Source organism: Schistocerca cancellata, chromosome 4, assembly GCF_023864275.1.
Source record: "Schistocerca cancellata isolate TAMUIC-IGC-003103 chromosome 4, iqSchCanc2.1, whole genome shotgun sequence".
Classification (NCBI taxonomy): Eukaryota; Metazoa; Arthropoda; class Insecta; order Orthoptera; family Acrididae; genus Schistocerca; species Schistocerca cancellata.
The window spans coordinates 554,237,008-554,264,287 of record NC_064629.1 but is presented as its reverse complement, the minus strand read 5'-3'; the positions used below and the strand labels follow the sequence as shown (position 1 = coordinate 554,264,287).

Here is a 27,280-nt window from a genome sequence, read left to right as displayed (position 1 = left end):
ACCATATATACAAAGATATATGCAAAATGACATTAAAAATTATTGTTATTATGGATCTAGAGCATAAAAAATTATAATATATTTTTATAAATAATATCCAATTCCAATAAAACATTAATATACATTATTATTTCACAGCAGCTTTAAAAATTATGTTCCACAGCTACTTTAGTTCTCTGAAAGCCACAACACTATATGGAGGACACTATGAAGTGTATCATTATCTTTTGACTCCTTCCTATTTCATTTGCAGAAGGTGCACAAACAGATGTAAGCACAAAGTGGGAGAAAGTTCCAGTCCCAAAATCTGGCAAAAGATGGGAGAATGATGTGCTGACCACATGCCCCTCCATATCCACATCCAATGACACCTATCAGCAGCTGAGGATGACACAGCAGTTGATCAGTACCTTTGGGCCTTCCAAGGCCTACAGAGAGAGAGAGAGAGAGAGAGACAGAGAGGGAGAGAGAGAGAGAGAGAGAGAGAGAGAGAGAGAGAGAGAGAGAAGGAAGAAGTAATATATTTCTCCAGAAATAAATTTTATGTGATACAAGATTTTCCTGTAATATATTTTTGTACTGACTAAACAAACTGATGACAAACTGCATCATATTTTTGCTACATTTTAACTGTTCCACTGCCTGAACTTAATGGTCATATTGATAAACAGAACCCTATAACAGGTCAGATGAATCTTTTTGTAGGATACCTCCTTTTGTATCAGTTAGTCTTATTTAATACTCTCAACGTGGTTTTAGTCCCTCCTCCCCAAAGTGAATTTTGATGTCCATTCCACCTTAAATCACTCCTGGTACCTCCGCATAGATATTTGATGGCTGTTCCTCAGATTGGAGAAATTAAGGCATATTGGATATTTTCACCTATTTACATGCACACTTTCTTATGTTTCGAATCAGCTTCCAGTTTTTACACTAGGAACTATGTATAAAGCAGTTTTGCAACAATGTGACATCCATGTACACAACTGCATCACTTATTGGATATCTACTGTTGTCATTTATCACACAGTTTGTATGTACAGTGAATAGTAATTGTCCTCTAACATTTTCTTGCAGTATGCCCAATGACACTTTTGGCGCTTTCAGTGATAACTGTCAATCCAGCCACATACCTGGCCTGATATTCCATAACCAAGCGTTTTTATTGCTAAGTAACAGTGCATAAGTACACCAAAGACTTTTCATTAAAAAAGGATGCAGAATATTTCATATTTCTCTGCAGACCACTGCCTTCACAACAGACAATACTGAGTACATAAGAATTATGTACCTTCCTGCTCATCGGAGCAGGCAACATCACAAAAAGAAGTACACAATCTCGAGCTTCTGCAACTACCTGCATCTTTCATTAAATTTGAAAAAAATTACAGAAAAGAACAGAAACTGGAATTTTCAAAAACATTGAGGATTATACAGAAGATATGGGTTGAAAAATTTACAATATCAGGCCTTAAGTGACTTCTGTTTCAGTTTGTTACATTTCTGGTTTTCCCTTACTATGCAGTTTTTCTTAGTTGACAAAGGAACTGGAAGACTCCATTCATGAGCCTTTGCTGCCTGCCATATTTTCACATGTCACTCTAGCAAGTACAGCAGTTTCATTATTTCCAATGCACACTGAAATTTAATGTTTGCTTCTCATCTGCTGGATTTGTAAATTGCTGCATATAAAAGTTCAGCTGGATGCTATCTTCTCTATCGAGAAAAAACTCTCTGCATTCAAGGACATGTAGAATACCATGTGAGTAAAACGTACACAACACGATCTAAGTGATGTATTACATAAAAAGAAGTGTATTCAACAGATAACAACTATTAGAGGAAGAGTGATGCTATTTTTTTCTTTTTATTTTCATATTACAAGTAGAGAGTGGCAGACTGTGCTGTACAAAAATAGAAATGCTGAAGAAGGGCTCTGTCTCATCTCACTGAAAGGATGGTTGTTAATAAGGCTGAGAATGGGTAGAGAGGGCACCAGCATCTAAACATTTACTACTCATTTAACAGTTCATTAAATATCCCATGATATATGGGGGGGGGGGGGGGGGGGGGGAGGTTAAAGTTACATAGTCCAATAGTTATGAGACCATTACAGATGGAGTGCAACTCTACCTGGACAAGGTATGTGCAGAAGAACATTCAAGGCCTTTTTCACACAATTATCATAGGATTTGTCTAAAATGATTTAAGGGACCCATGAGAAACCTAGATCTGGACTTTAGGATGCATATTTGAACCTTATAGTACCTTAACAACTGAACCACTTTTCTCAGTCCTTAAATTATTATGTAATACTTATAAATTTTTGATAAATTTAAAAACATATTTAAACTGTATTCTTCATTTGTAAAGAGTATTAGTAATTCTGTGCAATAAAATGACAGTACAGTAAATCAGAATTTTTCTTTTGGTTTGTGCCTGAAGCAAAGAAAATGATACAGAAGCTGTTGATTCAAAAACAAAAACTTCGCATGATGCAAGATTACTTATAGTAGTACACTGCACATGCTGGTCACTAAAATAGGTATATGTCTTGTTGTCACCATTGTTTCAGGTGGTGAGAGACATACATCACTACTGAAAGAAAACTATCATATAAATACTCATGGACAACAGTGTATACAAAGGATCCAATAGACAGTACCTCATAGTTCCACCAGATTACATTAAATCAATAACATCAGTTGCACATGTTTTTGTCCCATTATAACATATGGATGAAAATTTTGGCATAGTATAACATATGTGAATGTATTGTACATAAATGAATTCTCATATGCAACTCAAAAAGTTTTATCAGAGAGAAAGCAGCTGACTAATGTGAATGAACTGAATACGATCTCACATTATATACACTACTGGCCATTAAAATTGCTACACCAAGAAGAAATGCAGGTCATAAACGGGTATTCATTGGACAAATATATTATACTAGAACTGACATGTGATTACATCTTCACTCAATTTGGGTGCATAGATCCTGAGAAATCAGTACCCAGAACAACCACCTCTGGCCATAATAATGGCCTTGATACGCCTGGGCACAGAGTCAAACAGAGATTGGATGGCGCGTACAGTTACAGCTGCGCATGCAGCTTCAACACAATACCACAGTTCATCAAGAGCAGTGAATGGCATATTGTGATGAGCCAGTTGCTCGGCCACCATCAACCAGGCATTTTCAATTGGTGAGAGATCTGGAGAATGTGCTGGCTAGGGCAGCAGTCAAACATTTTCTGTATCCAGAAAGGCCCGTACAGGACCTGCAACATGCGGTCATGCATTATCCTGCTGAAATGTAGGGTTTCGCAGGGATCGAATGAAGGGTAGAGCCACAGGTCGTAACAGATCTGAAATGTAACGTCCACTGCTCAAAGTGCTGTCAATGCAAACAAGAGGTGACTGAGACGTGTAACCAATGGCACCCCATACCATTATACCGGGTGATACGCCAGTATGGCAATGACGAATACATGCTTCCAATGTGCGCCCACCGCGATGTTGCCAAACATGGATGCGACCATCATGATGTTGTAAACAGAACCTGGATTCATCCAAAAAAATGACATTTTGCCATTTGTGCACCCAGGTTTGTCGTTGAGTACACCATCGCAGGTGCTCCTGTCTGTGATGCAGCATCAAGGGTAACCGCAGCCACGGTCTCCGAGCTGATAGTCCATGCTGCTGCAAATGTCACCGAACTGTTCATGCAGATGTTTGTTGTCTTGCAAGTGTCCCCATCTGTTGACTCAGGGATCGAGACGTGGCTGCACGATCTGTTACAGCCATGCGCCATGCGGATGAGATGCTTGTTATTTCGGCTGCTAGTGATACGAGGCCGTTGGGATCCAGCACGGCATTCTGTATTACCCTCCTGAAACCACTGATTCCATATTCTGCTAAGTCATTGGATCTTGACCAATGCGAGCAGCAGTGTCGTGGTACGATAAACCGCAATCGCTATAGGCTACAATCCGACCTTTACCAAAGTCGGAAATGTGATGGTACGCATTTCTCCTTACACGAGACATCACAACTAGGTTTCACCAGGCAACACCAGTCAACTGCTATTTGTGTATGAGAAATCAGTTGGAAACTTTCCTCGTGTCAGTGCACTGTAGGTGTCGCCAACCTTGTGTGAACGCTCTGAAAAAGCTAATCATATGCATATCACAGCATCTTCTTCCTGTCGGTTAACTTTCACATCTGTAGCACGTCATTTTTGTGGTGTAGCAATTTTAATGGCCAATAGTGTACAATGAAGTGCTGTGAGGCCAATAAGTTCATATACAAACCTGGAGGTCACAAAACAACCTTGTGTGGGTGTAGTAGATACTGAGTAAGTCCAACAGATTATAACCAAAATGACATGGAAATTAATAAAAATAAGTAATGGAAAGCTACCCTGGATTGTACAAGAGTGTACTGATTTTGTTGAGATTTACCCAGCACGCAAATTTAGAAACTCCTAATCCTCATAGATATGTTCAAAGATTCATTGCAGCCCATTACAGTATATGTAATTAATGATGTACTCCTTTGTAATTCTGCCACTTGAGATTGTATGGAAAATATGTGAATGAACAAAGGTGGTGGGATACATGTGAGAAGCAAAAGCAGCAATGAGAGTGAATGTGTGTTCCTGCAACCAATCATCTATTGTTTTTTATGTGGGATGACTTCATGAGGCCACTTTCACACCACTATGCTTGTGTTGATCACATTTTCATCCACTTACTGAAGAGCTGTCTTTTTATAATTATAAAATCATGGCTTCTTGTCACATTTTCTTAATTTTTCTTAACTGACCATAACAATAGAGACAAAAAATTATGACAAGAGGCTACAAAATTTATGTTTTTCCTCTCCACTTATCAATTTTTTTTATGTAATATGTGAATCCAGAATGCAGCAGAATCTTATTGAGAATTTAAAATTGAGAGCCACACCTAAGTTCCATATGACAAAAAATGGCAGTGCAGTACTCTGTGTTAAAAAGATATTGAGAATAATTTTGTCTGAAAAAATTCATCAACTGGATGGAAAAATGCTCAACCAGTATACTGTGAACTCAGCTAAATGAGTTATTATTTTGCTTTTACCAGATATGGCAATTATTACATGTTGCATACATTTCTCACACTGTTATGGCATTTACTGACTCTGGGTTGTGAGATGAACATACCACTATTTAGACTACAGTGAGCATGCACATTATTATTTTGTTCAAGTCACTGCATATCCTTACTTACAAATGAAACTATCTCAGAAACATGAATGCATAAGAGAGGATTTTCTTTAATGAATTGGCTTTGTAACTGTGTGCAGTGTTAATCACATCATAATCACATCATGGTCATTGGATACATATTTTTTATACCAATAGTCTCCTGCATTCTGATGCCTAAAAATGAAGGCTATGTGAAGTTACTGAATTGACAAGAACAAGGTATACTGTTTTAATGGTAATCAGATCACATGTCTGCCTGAGTCATCAAATGCATATCAAGGGCTACTCAAACTGCTCAGCTCTATATTGCTGTGTGTATTCCACTGTAGAGAATTAGTTACAGAGCGGCCATGGAATTTATTTCATTGACACATTAAATAGCTTTATTTTCAATAACTCTTGATTCTAGATATGTTGAATGGTTCTTTGATGGTATGATGCTCATATGAGCTGTTTTATTGCTATCACACAAGGGTCAGGGTCATTGCCCTTTACTGTTGTTGGCTAGGTCAACACTCATGTCCTGCAGAGAAATGTTAGGAGAAGCTAACTAGGTTTCCATTATCAGTTAATATCATAGTTACAGATGATGACAGGTTTTTAGGAAGATCCTTAACAAACAGAATTAAAAGAAGTGGATATATGATATCTTATCCAAATGAACTGTTTTCTAATGCTATGTCTATGAGCTGTTTTTGTTTGGTAGATAGGACCATGGCTGGTTTAAGGCACAAGCAACACAAGCTGCCACTTGGGTCATCAAGCTGAGAGGAGAGCTAATGTGCCACATCTGTAAGATTTCTATGCAGGAAGTATTGAAATTAGTAGCAGTGAATGGGGTAACCCAAATGTAAGGCTTGCATACAGTGTGTATCCCAGTTAGCAGTGAAAAATCACATGGGTGAAAGTGTATGAGGAAAAAGTGGAAGGGGGCACACCAAACGATAAGTTGCTTGCAGAAAAAAATGTTCTCATACTGGCCCGGGATAGGAATGTAACCTCTCCTTCCAGTTAACTCTTCTGTCATAAGTATCAAATTTGTGTAATACACTATGCGATCAAAAGTATCCCGATACCCGGCTGAAAATTACTTATAAGTTCATGGTGCCCTCCATCGGTAATACTGGAATTCAGTATGGTGTTGGCCCACCCTTAGCCCTGATAACAGCTTCTGCTCTCACAAGCATACATTCAATCATGCTAGAAGGTTTTTTGGGGAATGGCATTTTTCAATGAGTGCTGCACTGAGGAGAGGTATCGATGTCGGTTGGTGAGGCCTGGCATGAAGTCAGCATTCCAAAACATCCCAAACGTGTTTTATATGGTTCAGGTCAGGACTCTGTGTAGGCCAGTTAATTACAGGGACGTTATTGTCATGTAACCACTCCGCTATAGGCTGTGCATTATGAACAGGTGCTTGATTGTGTTGAAAGATGCAACTGCCATCTCCGAATTGCTCTTCAACAGTGGGAAGCAAGACAGTGCTTAAAACATCAGTGTAGGCCTGTGCTGTGATAGTGCCATGCAAAACAACAAGGGTTGCAAGCCCCATCCATGAAAAACACAACCACACCATAACATCACCACCTCCAAATTGTACTGTTAGCAGTACACACACTGGCAGATGATGTTCACCGGGCATTTGCCATACCCACACCCTGCCATTGGATCGCCACATTGTGTACCATGATTTGTCACTCCACACAACATTTTTCCACTGTTCAGTCATCCAATGTTTGCACTTCTTACACCAAGCAAGGAGTCGTTTGACATTTACCAGTATGATATGTGATTTATGAGCAGCTGCTTGACCATGAAATCAAAGTTTTCTCACCTCCTGCCTACCTGCCATAGAACTTGTAGTGGATCCTGATGCAGTTTGGAATTCCTGTGTGATGGTCTGGATAGATATCTGCCTATTATACATTACAACCCTCTTCAACTGTCAGCGGTTTCTGTCAGTCAACAGACGAGGTCGGCCTGTATACTTTTGTGCTGTACGTGTCCCTTCAAGTACCCACTTCACTATCGCAATGGAAACACTGGACCTAGGGATGTTTAGGAGTGTGTAAATCTCACATACAGATGTACGACACAAGTGACACCCAATCATCTGACTATGTTCAAAGTCCGTGAGCTCCGCAGCACACCATTCTGCGATGTCTAATGAATACTGAGGTCGCTGATATGTAGTACCTGGCAGTAGATGGCAGGACAATGCAGTTAATATGGAAAACATATGTTTTTGGGGGGTATCCAGATACTTTTAATCACATAGTATAGCACAGAATGATTTAAAAGATTGAAAGCCCTTAGGAAGTCCCTAAAAAGTCAGTAAACACTATATCTTCATTGAATACATACAGTAACTGATTTGTAAATGAAAAGAAAGCTAAATTTATTTATTTTTCTGAAATTTAAAGCACTGTGCTGCTAATAAGGGGTTACTCTCCAGAAATGTCAGTCCTTGTGTACAGAGGGAATCCTAACTTCACCACCAAAATTTCAAATGTTGTTCAGGAATATTTTCTGAGTATTTTGGTATAAGGAACTCATGTTCTGCAGTATCTCCTTACAGACTAACAAAGTACATATGATTTATTTGATTTGCTACCATAATTATCTTTGATCTACGAAAATATCTTTACAGCAGTGACTTGAAATTTACAATCACCAAGCTGTACATAACAAAACAAAGAGTAATGGAAAAACCCTCAGACAACACACAAAAATTTTTTCTCAGCATGTGTAATCTGTTCTGTCAGTATACAGCACATATGTAACAAATGCAGAACTGTTTCCTTACAGGTATCGTTCTAAATACCAACCAGCATGATCATGGTAGTTTGCACAATGATGCACCATCAACTGTCTTACATGATTAAGAATCCAAAGAGTTTGTCATACTATATCCACAACTGCAACAGTCCTAAAATCTACTTCTTGAGTATCACCAGAAGTTGCATAAACTGGGTTCTTCACATACTCCCAGAAGAAGAAATCCATTGTGCCCTGTGTGGTGAGAAAGCTGACCAGGGAACAGGGCCACCTCAACTAGTCTACTGTTGTCCAAACTGCACGTCAGGGTGGTTCCTAATATCAAGTGCAAAATGTACTGTTGTCCAGTCATGCTGAAACTGCACAATCTGGCAAACTATTTGCAGCACATCTTGTAGCAACGGTGGGATGACAGGCTGAAATAATATTTTGTAAGTGACTCCAATCAGTTTGTCAGGAAGTCGTGTGACTAGGGCCTCCCATCAGGTAGACTTTTTGCTGGGTGCAAGTCTTTCGATTTGATGCCACTTCGGCAACTTGTGCATCCATGGGGATGAAATGATGATGATTAGGACAACACAACACCCAGACCCTGATTGGAGAAAACCTCCGACCCAGCTGGGAATCGAACCCGGGTCCGTAGGACTGACATTCTGTTGCGCTGATCACTCATCTACTGGGGGCGGACTATGAGGAAGTAAATTAAGTACAGTCATCAAATAATCAACAATACCACCCATACATTCACAGTGAACTTGTGTCAATAGGACTGACAACCACATATATGTGGATTTTTGTCAACCCATACATGGCTAAATCTACTGTTGAACATGGTGTTCCAAGCCATATGACCTCATCTGCAAACAATATGAAAGTAGGAAAGTTGTAGTTTCCAGCACATTACTTTAGCAATCACTTTTCAAACTCCATTGAGCAGGTTGTAACAACTGTACCTTCTGTGGATCTTACAAGTGCTATTGTTGAAGAATTCGCAAAGCAGTTGTTTGACTTGAGTCTAGAGCTCATGCGATGTGCTCACTTCTGGTGGCAAAATTGTCACAAATTGCGTGTAACACATTCTCGTCCATATCAGCTGTTCTGATATACCTCACATGTCCAGTATCTTCTATTCTAACATTTAAGGATGTGTATGTATGTAAAAATGATGTGACTGCCATCACTGCCACAACAACTCAGCATTGTGCCATTGTGCTGTGTTTGCGTTGCTTTCAGTGAATGCATATCCGAGATGTATATTGGCCAACTTTTCATCAGTAAACAGAATGAAAGTTTGGGAGGGGGTAAGGGTTTAAGTAGGTATTATTGTTTTCAACTTCAAGTACTAACATACACTCTGTTGCACAGACATTTTCCCTTCATTACCAATACAAATATAAATGGGAGAAAGAAATCAAATGAAGAACAATAACTCTGTAGTGAGCCACTGGAGAACACAGGACACTTATACCAAAAATACTCTGACAATACACCAGAACGGTCACCAAACTGTTGCCAGTGGAGTTCAAATTCAACTGCACACAGGATTTTTCCCTCTTATGCCTTTGACATATCACTGGCTACATATTGGTGAGTTATAAAAAGCAAGAAAATATACTTGATGATTATAATGATGATGATGATGATGGTCTGACCACTGAAACACATACTACTTATAATAAAAGTGTGACTGATGTTTAATACTGTTTAATTTGTGAATTGTGAAGCATAGCACCTGCAGCACAACCATAATATTTTACACAAGTCGTATTACAGTTCTTAAAAAATGGAAATAGTTCTACAGCAAACTGATTCGTATCTTCTGCATTGATTGTGCAAATTATAACACCCAGTAATAATAAAAACAATAAAAAGCATGTCAACAAATTGTTATAGTCATTCTAAAATACCTTTCAGACAGTTAATTGGCTTGAACATTGACACATACTCATATTTCTCCGTCTTTTTGATTAGCTGTCCATCTTTGATCCATTTGATGCTAAATGGTACAAGGGATTCAACTTGGCATCGCAAAGTGATAGGCTTGTTAATAACAGCTGTTATCTCCTTTTCAGCAGTAACAACAGGTCCATCTGAAATACAGAGCATATTTCATGCAGATACTCTTATATTTCTTTTGTTCTTTATTTCTACCATATTTTTTTCTCATGCTGATGTTCTGGCATGCAAATATTGATAATCTGATGTAGTATGATTTTACAACATTGCTTGAATAAAGAGTAACTGTATCCAATCAACAATATTAATGATAGCTACTTTTATACTTTCACACTAGTTTTTATTTTACTATTCTTTGATTTAATGATTGAACTCAATAACTTAAAATTATTTCTTCCCATATACTCAAATATATCACAGTTATTATATTTCATGTTTTGTAACATATGTAAATGTAAAACAAGAAAATAATTGCAAATTTTAATACAATTTACTGCAGCAAAAAGAAAGTTCTTTTCACTATCTTCACTTGGAATATGGCTAGTTGAGCACATCCTTTTTTCTTTGTGTAAACATTGTTCTCATAATACAACATAATGTATACATTACTGAACTCTACATAATATAACTATGCTCCTTCCATTTACATTTTTTTACATCCATAGTGTCATAATACCCTCTAATTCTGCTGAAACATGGTGAGGCATTGCAAGTGTGGGTTCCCTACAATCTCCATAGAGAGTTCCCTGCTTGAGATGCTTCTATGTGCATGTGTGTCACTTGTACATGGTCTGTTAAAAATTTGTGCAGCAACCCACACTATAATTAAGATACAGACTATACTATATTGCTTAAAACATTCAATAGTAAAGTACAGAAGGACAAGCGGTTGATCAAAATAAACAGTTTTGCAATCTTTTCACATACTCAGTTTCATTGTTAGGGATGTGACATTTTGCAGATAGCTGTTAATTCAAGACAATACTTTTATATGAAAATTTTAGTGATATCTTTCAGTTCTTTTTCAAGCACTTTTAATTTCTTGAACCCTCAATACAGCTTCATGAAATTTACATTGAATGTGTCTGCTCCTTACCTTAGAGACACTGCTCCAAATAAAGGCTGCTGAGAGTAGTACTTTTGCAACAAGACAGACTCATGTGATTGTCATTGTCACCAACCTCCCCAGTTCCCACTCTGCTATGACTGTGTGTCCAATTCCTATACAGCAATGTTACAAATTGTGATATTGGAGTTAGATATTTTATTTTGCAGAGAAACCTGTAGCCCCACAACTGTTACAGGTGAGCAGTGTAGAGTGAAATCGTGTGCTGAGAGTGTTTTCGTAATAATAAAAATGCTACAATGTGATGTATTATTGAGGAGATGTCAGAAAATAAGCCACACATTATTATGGTATGCCGAGTAACTTTTAATGAATCTTGCACCAGCCCTCAAAGTAACACAGACACATGACACTGTTATCCAACACAGCAATTGAGTCTCTGTAACAACAGTCACAATGTTCAGCCAATTATTCATTTCTTCAATGACAGAAATCTGCTTCTTGGTGACAGAGTTATTCAAGAACAGCTATATAAATGTCACCATTGTTGGAAAATCTCCTCCCCCAGATGCCGTTTCTGCTTGCCGAAAAGATGGAAATCATGTGGTGCATGATCAGGACTACCTGATCAGCATCACCCACATATGTGCATCCTTCATCAATCTGTTGGTCGCATTTCACTACAGCTGGACATGAGATTGCATTTGATCTAGACATTATTAGAACTTTATGGTGAATCTGTATGTAATTTAGACATTTTGCCCAGACAAATCATACTGTCTTGAATTCATAAACTTTGGAGCACATTTCCAGTTGCCACATCATCTCTGTCACACATTGTGATGGACATGTTATCCATACCACAGCAGAATTGTGTCTCCAGGAAACCAGGAATATGTACTCTTCTGCCAATGTGCCACTATTGTTGTGGAATTGTCTTAGCATAGGGTACCATGTGTAACTTACTTTCTGAAGTCCCTAAATACTTCTGTAGACTCTTTGTTATCATGATGTGCACTGCAGCTTGTTGTTATATGAGTGTGGGAACACACTGTAACACTATAACAATTTTCTCCACAGTTCACTTCTGGATGGTGCAGTAGCAAATAAATAATTTACTTGTTTTAGGAGACATGCAAACATACATATGCATATTGTCTAAGGCAATGCAACAAAAAGTGACCTAGATACAGCCACAGGAAGTGTAATGCTTGGAGCACTGTCACTGAGCAAAGCAGCAGACACATTCAATGGAAATTTCATGAGACTGCATTGGGAAATTAAGAAATTTAAAAACTGCTAAGAAAGAAGTGGCAGTTGTCACTAAATTACACAGTGAATACGATACATCTAACTGCTGAATGATGAGCGAAACAAGCAATTCACAAATTATTTAAAACAGTTTTTAAGAATATTTTTCAGTCTTAGAACAATAAAGTCAAAATCTCTTGCCTATAAATTTAAATATTACTATGCCACAAAATGGCATGAGAGCAGAAAGATTCAAAGAAATGGTTCAAAAATATTATAAAAAACAATCTTTCATATCCATATGGATCCTAGATCCATCCAACTTGATAAGTATGACAAGCATTTATAGGCAAAATATTGATGCACGTTTCACTAACTCGCCTTATCTCACAAAAGTATATCTTCAGATGACAACACAGAAAGAAAATCATCACAATTGTAGAGCAACCCAGTAAAACCATGAAGGACATCAAGTAAGTGGGATATGCCACTTCGGCAGAGAGACTAAGTGAGGAATCTTAATAACAGCTGTTTTCACTGTTAATGCTAGTGGAATTAGTGTCCCATCTTTGCTGCTATCTCCAAATAAATATTTTAAGCAGTGTTTTAACAACAATCCCCCCTCCCTCTGTGTGGAATACCAGTGCTAACCAATTGGATGGGTCACTGAATTTCTAATGTTCTAGACATACTTTGTAAGCGAGTTAACAAGATTATCCAGTACTAATTGTCCTCAAGAATCATGCTTCCCATATACAAAATTAAGGGATAAACTAATGGTATGACAATCATATAGAGCTAATATCCTTCCCATCTGACACTTACCATATGCTTCAACTACTGGATAGCCCTTTCACAAAAATTCTACAGTTCAGTGACTGATTCTTGGATGAAAAATAATTCTGGTCATAAACAATACCCCAACATTCAACCAGCATGTGCAGTATAATGCACTCATGCCAAAAAACCTCCTTGCTGGCTTTTGATCAATGGGTATATCGCCATTCAACAGAAATGCCTATGGAGATGAAAGATTTATCCTGTGTGCTATGCTGAACTGACAACAATTAGAAACAGAAATTCCAGAGCAGACTCCTAGATGGATGCCAAGATTAGCAATTCCTGCAGAACACAAATGTGTATGTGATCTATATAACACACGTCACAATCTGCAGTAAAAACTGACAAAGAAGTACTAGGTCAGAAAGTAAATCATAATGCAGTCACACTGAAAAAATTTCTTCCTGTTCTTTGGATAAATTTGTATATAGCCATATAACAGAAATGTCTTTCAAGTTTCACAAGTGAATTGTTTTATTGTGAAAACATGTTTGCTGTTATTATACACTACATGTAAGATTACTTGCCACAACTGAAGTATTTTTCTTAGTGAATTAGTCAATATTTGATGAATAATTTTCATTAAAGTTTTCACTTTGAGTAAAGTACTCTACTGACATAAACTTTAATTTTTCCAATATTAACTGTGAATTTGTGATGGATTGACTCTGTGAAAATCTGTACTGAAGACCTTAGAGATCAATTTCTGCACACTTAAAATGTATTTGTTGAAGACTTTTCCACTGACTGTGTCTTCGCTGTGATAGGAAGTAGAGTAATTAATCTGGATTTTTACTTTAATTATTTAGTGTATTATTATGCATTAATTTATAGGTAATGATTTCAGAGGAACTACATGGAGAAGAATTCTGCAAAGAAATCTGAATGGTCGACAAGAATGGTATGTAGCCAAAGTTGATGGATTAATCACAGCTTGAAAACTACAGTAACATTCATAAATATAATAATAGAGGGAAAAATTATTTACACTATCATTCAACCTTACTGTGCCACAGAAATCAGTGCAGTGTTCAGGTATAAAACTGTAACCATAGTAATATAATAAATTCTAACCACAAGCCGAAATCACATTGGCTGGAGAACTTCTACACTGTAGAAGAATTTGTCAATGTGTAGTAGTAAAGTGTGTGTGTTTCTTTAAAAGAGGGCAAGAGACATTGAACATAGTTAATTACAAATTAATGTATGCAGATGAAGATAAGAAAAAACAGTAACCTAAGACATCATATAAGTTGTCATCATGGAAGTTGTCACATTTTTCATTGAAAAAGTGTACTACAGAAACTGACTCAATCCACCTCACAGTGAGAGATGAAGTACAGAGAATGCAAATAATTATTTAAATAACTATTTTCTGTACAGTATTTTTTTTCTCTCTGTGGGATGTTATACCAGAGTATAGTGCTATATTACTGAGATATAATTCAACATACTTTTATAAGTTCAAAATGCCTTTTTATTGCTGCAATATAATGTTTATTTACATTCCAGGCATGCTCCTTCTTTAATTTTAAAGGCATCTTCAGTGGATTTATTAGTTATTCATCTCTCTTTCAAAAATCTGCATTTCCTCCCATCACATTCTGTAAGACAGATGAAGAAATAATAAATTAACTGAAGATGCCTCGAAAATAAAATGCAAAATGTATCTGGAACATAAATAAGTATTATTATGCAGCAAGCAAAAGTAGTTTTGATGTTATAAAATGAATATTTTATACTCATTGTGGAAAATGTTCAAACAAACTTGTAATTCAATATGTTGAGTTGCTTTCCTAGAAGTGGTAAATGTAGGAATTGCAGAATCTCTCACATGTGAATCTCTCACATGCCCAAAGAACAACAATATAACACTCTTTTGAACCTCTTCAAAATACTTGTAATACACCATCATCTATAAAACAGTCATTTGTTAGCACTTTTGCTAAGGTACACACAACTAGGAAGAAATGTCATTTTCCTTTATTTTTCTACAGTTCTAAATCATCATCATATGTAAGGCAGTAGTTACCATACTCCTATTTATCAACAGAATTAAGTGAATTATCTTTTTAATTACACTCTCACAGTGACATTAGGCATATAATGTTTGTAACTGAAGTAACCCTAGATCATTCCCATGAATGTTTAGAGTCTTTCAAGCTAGGCAGAGAAAAAGTTGAAAAAAGTGCTTGCAATGGCAGCCCAGATTAATGTCCAATAACGAGATACACTAAACACTGTCAGAGGTGTTTCTTTAGTGAATTACTAACTCATGTTCCATTGATACCATGATGAAGGACAAACTTAAGGGTTTATGAACAAGTTAATGAGTACAGTAGTAGAGAGGACAGTATTTTAAACTGATCCTAGAGCTAGTTACAGCTTGCTATTAAAACACTTAGCCTACTTATGGTATTAACAAGATGCATTAACTGTAATGTAATGCTGCTTAAATACATTGCCTGCCAAAAAATGTTAAGCACCCACATGGGGAAGAGGAAAAAAATTGAAACTTCACAGGTTGAGATGATACGTGATGTTATTTCACCAATTAAAAGACCTTGGGAGTATGGACCCACTTATCAGTACCACACTTCACTCTCTCTGACCTAGATGCATGCAGTGATCCAGTTGGGAAGGGTGTCATAAAGCTGTTGTACCCTCTCCTGTAGCAAATTGGTCCACAACTGTTGCAACTGATCCTTGATACCTCAAGTTGATGTCGGAACTGTTGCCACACTTGTTCTAACACAGACAAATTTGGGCATCTTGATGGCCACCAGAATACCTCAGCATCTTGCAGGCACTTCATAGAGGCAAGTGCCACTTGTAGATGAGCATCATGAGTTGAGAAATGGCACCAGGATACTACCACATGACAGATAACACATGAGGTCATAGGATATCCATGACATAACACTGTGCCAACAGATTTCTCTCATTTACTACCAGCCAAAATCTGAAGTCATGTCCAATGGCTCCCCACACCATGATACCAGGAGCAACACTGCTGTGCCTCTCCAAAACACTGGAAGAATGGGACCTCTCCTAAGGTTGCCACCACACTTGCCGACATTTGTTATCAAGGTTAGTGCAGAACTGTGCTTTTCAGTCACAGGACCACTCTAAACACAGCCACTTGTGTTATTGTGTTAACAGCAAGTTACGCATGGGATGGTAATCCTCCAGTGCAGCTGCTGCTACTCATAAAGAAATGGTTTGGTATGACATAGAATGTTGCAGAGAGGCCGTTACATGTTCAGAGCTGGCAGGCACAGACATGAAGTGGTTATGATGTGCTTGGTGTACAATATGGCAATCCTCCCTTGTGGCAGTTAGACTTGGTCAACCGAACCTTGACGACGAGTATGCCTGACCTCATGTTCCCATGTAGTCCGTCATTGAGCCACCTTAATATCTGAATGCCACACAAATATCAATATTGTATGATTCGACTAGCCAGCTGAATGAAGATCCACAATGAGGCCCTTCAAACTCTGTGAGGTACTGCCTCACACAAGGATGTGGCATTTCTGTGGCCTTCACAGTAATCACTCAACATCTAACATTGTTCATACTTTTTATATACTCTACCAGGCCTGTTAACAACACTGAATACAGACAATATTAATGTGCTAGTGGCCATTCTATCTTTCACAGAGAATTGTAGTTCATTCTATCTTTCACAGAGAATTGTAGTTGTAATCATTTAGATACCCACCGCTGATGAGTATGTGTACGAAGTAACAGTGACATCTGGCTATGCATTCTGGGTGCATCACTGTTTTTGTCAGGCAGTGTACTTATAAAGGCTCATCATAATTAGCAGAAAAGCCACTATTTTGAAAACAAATTCTGCTTTTTGGGTATGGTTAAATGGAAAAAAGCTGGAAAAATTGAAGATTAGAGTCTGTCTGTCAAATATGTTCAAGTGGAATAGTAGGTGGCTGAGATCAAATACTCACAAATACTCTGGCTCAAAGATTCTGTTTGGCATAAACGTACAACACAATGAATATTTTGCAAAAGAGTAGCAAATTTTATCTCTAATATTTTTCAGTATCTATCAATCATACATAACAGGTATGGAAGTGTACTGATAAACAATGTGACATCCAGAATGGAATATAATTTTGTACATTGGGATATAACACTGCTCATAAACCAGGACAGGCACTGAATATACTTTATCAATAGTAGCATAACATCTTACCGGTTGTGGTGATAATTAACTATTAGTATCGCTAAAATATGAAAGATGTGTGTGAAGAATATTTTATACAGAATCTATATTGACAAAATGGAAGAAGACTACTTACAGACATCAAAATATTGTGTTTAGAAAGTAGTCAGGAACCTGTCTAGACAACTCATAATATATTTTTTGTCACTCATACCAGGTAAGCACCAGGAATCATTTGCAGAACATGCTGTCAGTTAAGTATAGCTCAGTTTGTGTGCCAACAACTTTTATTACCAACCTAAATGTCATCAATAAGTGTCTGTCAAAACACCAAAAAGGTTGTATACGCAGTGCCAGAAACCAATGACACCTTGGGCTGTCTGAGAGGAGTGAAGTATTTTTCCTACGGATATGTAGACTAGCTACTGGGAGTGGACTGCTTTTGTAACACCTGTTGGCCTCTATGAGCTCAAAGTTATGTTGTTTCAGCTCTGCAATGCTGCAGCTGGCTTTTAAAGCATGATGGACAAACTGCTTTGACATCTCAAATGGATGACATCTTTTTGCTACTAGAATGGCATTGTTGTTTTCTCAAGAACATTTAGAATACATCTAAACAACTTTAAAACTCTGCTGTAATGTGCCCATTACAAAGGTCTCTGGCTGAATCTGAAAAGAAGTGTCTTTGCCAACCAAAAAGTAAATATATTGGATCACCTAGTAAATGGAAACTGAGTCCAAGCCAATACAGAAAAAATTAGAGCCATAGTGGAAGTATTAATCTTTGACACATTTGTGGTATAAGAATCATCCTCAAAATGTGATACTACAAAAGATGCTTTATAAAGGATTTCAATTGCAAGGCACAGTCACAACAAGAACTGCTGTAGAGAGACACAAAACTTTTTTGGAGCCGGGAGCAAGAAAACTCTTTCTGTATTCTTACGAATGTGCTGACATCTTCGCCAGTCCAAGCACTTTTTGACATGAATACTGAAATGATGATAGGTTTTAAAGGATAGGTGCAGTTCTAGTGCAAATCCAAGAAGGCATGTCATTGATTATGCTTCCAGAGTACTCTTCAAGTATGAGAAGAATTACTATTTCACTAAGAATAATCCAATTGGTTGGTTGGTTGGTTGTTTCGGGGAAGGAGACCAGACAGTGGGATCATCGGTCTCATTGGATTAGGGAAGGATGGGGAAGGAAGTCGGCCGTGCCCTTTGAAAGGAACCATCCCGGCATTTGCCTGGAGCGATTTAGGGAAATCACGGAAAACCTAAATCAAGATGGCTGGACGCAGGATTGAACCGCCGTCCTCCCGAACGCGAGTCCAGTGTCTAACCACTGCGACACCTCGCTCGGTAATAATCCAATTCCATGGGCGTCAATGCCCTGGTGAAAGTCTTTCAATTCAATGCCAGTTCAGTATCTTGTGTGTCCCTATGATACCCCAGCAACCTTTCTGAGGATAGGGGCTTTCTGTTTAATGTGGAATCTGAACCACACGTCATTCCTAGTAAATCTTCACATCACTGAGAGATGAATGCTAGTTTAAAGGCAGGCTGAAATATTCTTTGGTCCCACTGGGATTTGATTTCATGACTTTGCCACTAGACTACCAGGCCTGACACTCTTTGATTGAGAAATGGGTGTCTTGTTGTTTGGGTGACTAGTAAGTTCAGATTCCTATTTATATGGCAGACTATTCACTATCGTGACTGATCCTCATTCTTTATGCTGGCTGACAAGCCTGAAGGATTTATTTGGATAATTGGCAAGATGCTTCAAACATACAATGTCACAATAGTATTCAAAAATGGATGCAAACACAAGAACAACAATTGTTTTTCTTGATATACATTGGAGGAACATAACAGCACATGTGATACCTCAATGACTGCTGTGGTAATGAACACTGCAGCTGAAGAAAGGGAAGGTACAGCATTATTGGAGGGCACAGAGGCTGTGGTAATGAACACTGCAGCTGAAAAAGGGAAGCTATAGCATTACTGGAGACCACAGAGGCATTAAAGAAGGAAGAAGATGTAAATGGAGAATTCAGATTAACCCTTGCAACAGTGTCTAAAATAAATTATGACCCAATGAAACAGAAATTATTGCTCATCTTCCCAGCTCATTTACAGCCAGCCATACTGAAGTATTATCATAACAGCATCAGGTAATCAGTATTTTATGAAGACCCTTGAGAGAATCAGAGGCAGCTATCAATGGTCAGGTCGCTTCCAATGTGTCAGATATTATGAACACCACAGTAGGACATCTGGTATCAATTCCTGTGGCAATTGCCTTGTTTCACCTGATTGAAACTGATCTGTTTGTGGAGGGAGGGGGGAGGAGGTTTGCCAAGCTGAAAAATGAAGATAAATGGGTGTGCACTGATTATCTCTCCTGCTACACTGTCTCCAAGATGGTACACTCTGCCAAAGCTCCAAAACTAACCATATTTCTTGTAGAAGTGATCTTTCTGAAGCATGGGACACCAAATTATATGATCTCTCATTGCAGAAAAGTGTTTCAGTCAAAACTGGTGTCAGGAATAATTTCACAATAGAACATTGTTACAGCAGAGACAAAGTAGCCATTGTACTTCGGGTATTAAAAAAATGATTGGACCTACATTTCTATTGTGTTCACAGAATTCATTTACTGAATAAATGAATAAGGATTATACTGCAGGTATTCCATGCCAATGTCTAGGCGCTTGTGTCATCATTCTGGCAGCTTCCGTATTTGCATAGCGAACCATTCTATGGGTGCCACTGGTGGACAGCTGCATGCAGTTCATCATTAGTGGTGAACTTCTTATACCACTTGACCTCTTTCATTGCATCAAATAGGTCACAGTCACTAGGAGCCAGATCCAGTGAGTATGTAATATGGGGCAGCACAATAAACCCTAGTTCATGAGTGGTGGTAGTCCGGTGACTGGCATGTTGCCACACATTGTTGTGTTGGAGCAGAATGCCTTGGCCCCATTTTTTATGGTGGCATTTTTGAATGTGTCGGCAGAATTGGTGCACTGAATAGCAGTATCCATTGCTCGTAAGGGTCATACTTGGAGGGAGCCAATCTACAAGCAGTACCCATTTCTGATCGCAGAACACTGTAGGAATGGATCCAGCCGAGACTTCTTGGGTTCAGGGTTCCCATATGCTTTCACTCAATAGACCATTGCTTCTTTTCTGTAGTCTCACGGAAGAACCATGACCTGTTAATGGTGACCAAATACTCAAAGAACTTCGCTGTATCTGCCCTGTACTGTTGCACCAGTACCTGTACCAGTACCAGTACCTGTACTGTTGGTATATTTCCACATGCTTCTTTTCTGTGCAATGGTGTGGGAATGGGGTATCGATTGTGCACACACCTTCTTCATCTTCAAATCCTTGTGGATGACGGTGTGGAGGATCTCTCATGATAGACCTGTTGCTTTCATTAGTTCATCAAATGTGATTGGCCTGTACCCCATTATCAAGTCATTGACACGCTGCGCATTGTTTGTTTTGTGTACAGTTGCTGGCACCCCAGGTTTTTGCACTTTTCAGCATAGTCCCTGCTGTCTCTGAACTTTGATACACAATAAAACATGGATCTGTGCCTTGGTGCTGTTTTCCTACATATGGCTACCAACCTCCTTGGTTGTCTAAAGCAGTCACTCCTTCCCTCCAGATAAACACACTGCCCACTGATGCCAATGCTTGTTTGCTTCCATGTTGTCTTATCCATTTGCACCAGGATACTTGCAAGCCAGAACAAGTGCTGCTGCAGTGTGCCACCTCCGGGAAGCAGCAACACCATCTAGTGGTGGTAGACAGTACTATAGTCTATCGATATTTTGACACACATTTCAAACTGATAACTTGTTGAGCCTTGGCTTCTTCAACTATTTTCCTCCATGCTTCTTGGGTTATGCAACTCTTTTCCAGTCCCAGACTCCCATGCCATTGAGATCTTCTGTCACATCATCAATCCACCTACTTCTAGGTATCCCTTTCTGTCTAGCAGCATGGATCATACCTGGCATCATTTTCTTTCATACTCTATCCTCCACTACTCTCTTCACATTCCCTAGACATCATACTTGTTGTGATTTGACAGTTAGTTAGTTAGTTAGTTGGTTACGTGTTCCATTGATTAGTCACACGGTATGGTAGCCGTTATGATGTGGAATGTGTCAAGTGCACAAGATATTACAATACAGAGTTGAAGATTACTATTTATATTATTTATCCCATTCCCTTAAATGGCACAAAATGCATATACTATATTTATAGATTTATTTATTCCTATTCAAGAATTCATCTATGGTACAGAAGGAGTCGTCAAGGAGATATGATTTCAATTTATTCTTGAAGCTATTACTGCTATCTGTCAGGCACCTTATTTCATCTGGTAATTTGTTCAAAATTTTTATAGCAGCATATTTTATCCCTTTCTCTGCCAAGAGGTTGAGCAAAGGATAGTGTCTTTCTTTTTTCTGGTATTATAATCATGAATGTCACTGTTGTTTTTAAACTGGTACATGTTGTTGAGAACAAATTTCATTAGTGAGTAGATGTGTTGTGAGGCTCTTGTAAGAATTCCCAATCTTTTAAAAAGATGCCTACAAGATGTGCGACTATGAACCCCACACATTATTCTAACCACTTTCTTTTGAGCAATGAATACTTTTTGTCTAAATGTTGAGTTACCCCAAAATATTATTCCGCATGACATCAGAGGGTGAAAGCATGCAAAGTATGTTAGCTTTCTAATTTCTATATCCTCAAAATTGGCAATTATTCTGATTGCAAAAGTTGCTGAACCTAGTCACTTTAGGAGTTCCAAAATATGAATTTTCCAATTAAGATTCTCATCTATATGTACACCCAAAAACTTAGTTACTCTACCCTTTCTACTGACTTCTGTTGATGTGTTATATTTATTGAAGGAATTGTACTTTTTGCCACAGAAAATTGGATGTACTGTGTTTTTTCAAAGTTTAGAGCAAGCCCAGTCAGTTCAGCTTCCTGTTTCAGATAGGAAGGGAGGTCATTCACATATATCAAGAACAGAAGGGGACCCATGATTGTACCTTGTGGAACACCTAATGTAATTTCACCCCAGTTAGATGAAGTGGCAAACTTATTTAAATCACTTGACCCATATAAGGAAAGTTTTTGCTTTCTGTTGTGTAGGTATGACTTAAACCACTCATATGCTATTCCATTTATACCATAGAATTGTAATTTCTGTAACATAATATCATGGTTCACACAATCAAATGCTTTGGACAAGTCACGGAAAATTCCTATTGGTGACATTTTACTATTTAAAGACTCTATTATGTGGACAGTGAAATTGTATATTGCTGTCTCAGTGGAACAGCATTTTTGAAATCCGAACTGTGATTTACTAATTATCCCATTACTGTTGAGATGGCTAACCTCTCTTGAGTACATTTTTGAGAATACTGTAAGCAAGGATACTGGCTGATAATTATTGACATCTGTGGTGTCCCCCTTTTTTTAGAGAGGCCTAACACTGGCATATTTTAACCTGTCTGGGAAAATACCTTGAGTCAGTGATGCTTTACATATGTGACTCAGAACATCAGCTGTAATTGCTCCACATTGTTTTAATGTCTTATTAGAGATGTCATCTACTCCAACAGAACATTTATTTTTCAGAGATTTAATAATTTTACTTATTCCACAAGAGGTTGTTAGTTGAAACTTAATCTGACTAATTTTTTTCAAAACAGACTCTTCCATGTACTGCCTAGTTCTTTCTTTTGCACTGTTCTCACCAATTTTTTCTCCTACACTTAAGAAATGGTTGTTAATTACATTAGCTACTTGTGTACTGTTGGTTAGGATGGTCTCATTCTCTTTAACAGAAGTACAACCTACCCCAGTGGTTATTTTTCCTGTCTCCCTTCTAACAACATTCCATATTGATTTTATTTTATTGCCAGAGTTGTTAATTTCTTCTCTAACATACATGTTTCTTGATTTTCTTACAACTTTTCTCAGTATGTTACAGTAATTTTTATAGTGTAAACCTACTTCTGGATCTTTACTAGTTCTTGCTGTCTCATACAGTTTTCTTTTTCTTTCTGAAGACACTTTAATGCCTTTAGTAATCCAAGATTTCTTTGAAAAGGCTGTGGTATTACACTTCATAATGTTCTTTGGGAAACAATGTTGAAAGAGGGATATAAATTTATCAAGAAATATGCTGCACTTGTCATTAGCATTTGGCTCGTTATATACATCTCCCCAATTAACATTTCTTAAGCTTTCTCTGAAGAGCTTTTTAGATACCAGGTTGAGCGACCTCACACTTTTACTTAATGGTTTCTGAACTGTACACCATGTTAGGTTTTGTAAGTTGATCAGTTGTGCGTCATTGTTTGACAATCCATTTACCACAGGGAAAGCACATGTTTGTTTTACAACCTCTTTCTGTACAAATATATTATCTATTAGTGTGCTACTGTCCTGAGCTATACGTATAGGGAAATTGACCACTGATTGTAAGTTATATGTTGTTAATAAGACTTCTAGTTCACTTTTCCTATCAGAATTACTTAGAAAGTTTACATTGAAATCACCACAGATTAATAACTTCTTCTTTTTGTCTGACAGACAGCATAATAGGGAGCCAAACTTTTTTATGAACAGCTCCCAGTCTCCTAATGGGTGTCCTGTACACTGTTGCTAATATCAGTACTACATTATCTAGCTGAAGTTCACATGCACAAACCTCAAAGTGCTGATCAACACAAAATTTGCTTACTTCTACAGTTTTGCATTTATACCCTTGTTTTATGAAAATGGCAACTCCTTCTTTATCCATCCTAGATCTACAAGTGTAAGATGCTAAATTATACCCACTTATACTAACACTATCCATGTCCACAGTTACATGGTGTTAAGACAGACAAGAGTATATCAATCTCATTCTTATTTTTGAGATCATCTAAACACACTAATATCTCATCTACTTTATTTTTTATTCCCCTGATATTTTGATGAAGTATGTTGATACTGCCCTTAGCTTTACCCCTATCAACTGTATGTGAAGCTTCTTTTATTCTATTTATCATGATTGTCATCTGTCTGGACTTTGGCTTTAACCTAAAAAACCTGTCTGCTGGACCCATTAACCACAGGGATCACCCCTTGTGTGACTGTGGACCCCGTTACAGTTTCTGCTAATAGAGAAGCTAACTTACTTTTCCCCATCCTATTTAGGTGCAGGCCACGTGTGGTGTATCCCCACCTACCAATAGCATTTACTGGAACAACACTTATGTGAGATTTTGCCGGTGTCTGGAGCATCCTGTTCAGCTCAGTGTTAACATGCCTTACAGCAGTGTTTACCCAGGGCTGATCATGGTGCTGAAAGACCTCCACAAACCCCACATTTGTGTTCTCAGTTTCTGCTCCTATTTTATCCAGGTCACTCCTAATACTGTATCTTGGATTCATAGCCAGGCTGTTTCCTGCACACCCAACTATAATAACCTGATCTTCGTTCTCAAAGTCCCTGCATAGCTGACCTAAGTTTTCTGTCACCTGGCTAAGGCTAGCACTTGGTTTCACAAAACCTGTGACCTGTTACCCTGCACCTAATTTCTCCTGAATCTGCTGGCCCACACCCCTCCCATGACTGCTGCCTATAAGCAGAATACTTCTTTTCCTATTCTGGTTTGATCCCGACCTGTCTTTTTTCTTTAAGCTAATATTCTGCTTCAACCTACTTTCAGCTACATCTGGATGAGGCCCTTCCTTCACTTCAGATAGCAAGCCAAACTGATATACTAATTGAATTTCTGGAGATTTTTCAACTGTTTCCCTTTTTCGGCCATTGCTTGCTACCTTTTCCCAGTTACCAGTCTCTTTTCCCTCCCTTAACCTATGTAATTCGTGTTTTCTAATTCAGCCTTAAGGGCACAAATTTTTGCCTCCTGTTCTGCAATTTATCTGTCCTTTCTACATAGTATATCTCTTCCTTGTGTTAATGCCTGTAGCTTGTTGTTATTTCATATCCTCCAGCTTTCTTCTTCCCTTATTGGGCCATAAATTTTACATGGCACTTTTCACTCAAAGGCGATTAAGGCATTTTCATCTTCTGTCAGCGTCATTATCTCTAACCCATATGTGACAACTGGGAGAACTAGGGAGTTATGTAATAGGAGTTCTTTTGTCCTTGTAACAAGGTTTTTTGAAGATTTGTAAATTCGTAAAATAAGCACTGTTCAGGAGGACACTCCTTTGAAATTTTTATTTAGACCTTTAGGTGTTCTTCTGGCCTCAGAGTGTGGCATTAATATATATTTTATTTTCATTTACTATTGCTGATTTCTAATACTTCTTTTCCTATTGCCAGGTATGTTCCTTTAATTGTGTTGGTATTTCTTCCAGCTATTGTGAAGTCATCAGCATATGCATATATCTATCTTCATAAACATAGTCCACGTTTTATCGACCTTATTTATTATGCTGTGCAGGACTATATTGAATAAGGCAGTGGAGAGACTGTCACCTTGCTTCACTCCTTTCACAAAATTTGGTAAATATTTTTACTTTAGCTCTTGTCTTTATCATTATCATTTGATAAGATTCATTAGTTTAACACATATACCAATTTCAGAGTTCTTGCCCATTTATGCTGCCAAAGACTTGTTTGAAATTAATGAATAGGAAGTGCAGATATATACCATGTTCACAGAATTTTGTCCTATGTGTCTGATCAGAAGTATTTTATCAGCTGCAGTTCATCTGATCAAAAGCCACACTGATATTCCCCAAGTATGCCTTCTGCAAACTTTTGTTTTTGTTTAGTATACTTGTGAAGATCTTATAAGTCAGCTTAGTAATGTTATACATCTGTACTTTTCATATGCTGTTCTATCTTCTTTCTTATAAATGGGGATAATTACTCCAGTTTTCCAGTTATTTGGCATAGTTTCAATTTCCCATATGTCTGACACTAGAATGTCCTTTATTACAGCACCTCCACCAATTATTATTAATGCAGAGACTATACCATCTTCAACGGGAACTCAACTGTTTTTCATCTTGTAGGCAACCACAAGAACATGTTGCAGCACTGGCTTTTTCAAATCATTGCCTGCCTTTAGTTCCCCTATTTCTTCCTGTGCCACTATCTGTTCCTTTTCTATGCTTTTATTTACTGTGTCTTTGAAGTATTCTGCCCATCTGCCCACTATCTGTTCTTCCTCCCTTATCATTTTCCCATCTTTACTTGACCATGGCTTTATTTTTAGCTTTACTACTCTTTATTTTGCCTATAGCATGATAGAACTTTCTTATTTAACTCTGTTTCCTCAGCTCCATTAGTTCTTTGAATTTCTTTAGTTCTTCAAATTTCTTCTTAGTCCACTCTCTTTTCTTTCTCTTGTACAATCTGTTAGCTCTTCTCCTTAATTCTCTATATTATGCCACATTACTTCTGGTTTCTCTTTATAGCAATCTCATTCTTGCCCTATTCTTTTCCTCTATTGCTAACCTGAATTCTTCATGAAACCATTCCAGGGTTCTTGTGTTTCTTCTCATGCCTGCTATTTCTTTTGCATAATGGCTTATTCAATACTGCTCCATCTTTTGCCTACTCCTGCCCATGGCTCTTCAGTACTCAGTTTCCCACTTGGCATTAGTTGGTATTTTTTCCATCAAAACTTTTAGGTTTTTATAAATTCCAATTCATCCTCTTTTAAGTTCTATTGCAATTCCCTAACAACAGTTTCTCTCTCAATGTTGATTTTACCACATATTGATCTGAGTCACAATTTGGTCCTCTACAGCTTAGTACATCTACAACTGAGCTGGAGTGGTGGGCATTCATTAAAATATAGTCAGTCTGGCTGACTATTCCATTGACTGCCAACTTCCATGCAGTCAGTGAATCCTTCTGTGTG

The 27,280-nt window shown here is 37.8% G+C and overlaps 1 protein-coding gene across 1 annotated transcript in view; it reads right to left on the bottom strand.

The window, feature by feature from the left end:
• LOC126185204 (hemicentin-1-like) overlaps positions 1–27,280 on the bottom strand; it is a 747,875-nt gene that overhangs the window by 530,445 nt on the left and 190,150 nt on the right. The window contains exon 8 of the mRNA XM_049928085.1: positions 9,975–10,119. Coding sequence (XP_049784042.1) covers positions 9,975–10,119 — 145 coding nt within the window. The remainder of the gene's footprint in view (positions 1–9,974; positions 10,120–27,280) is intronic.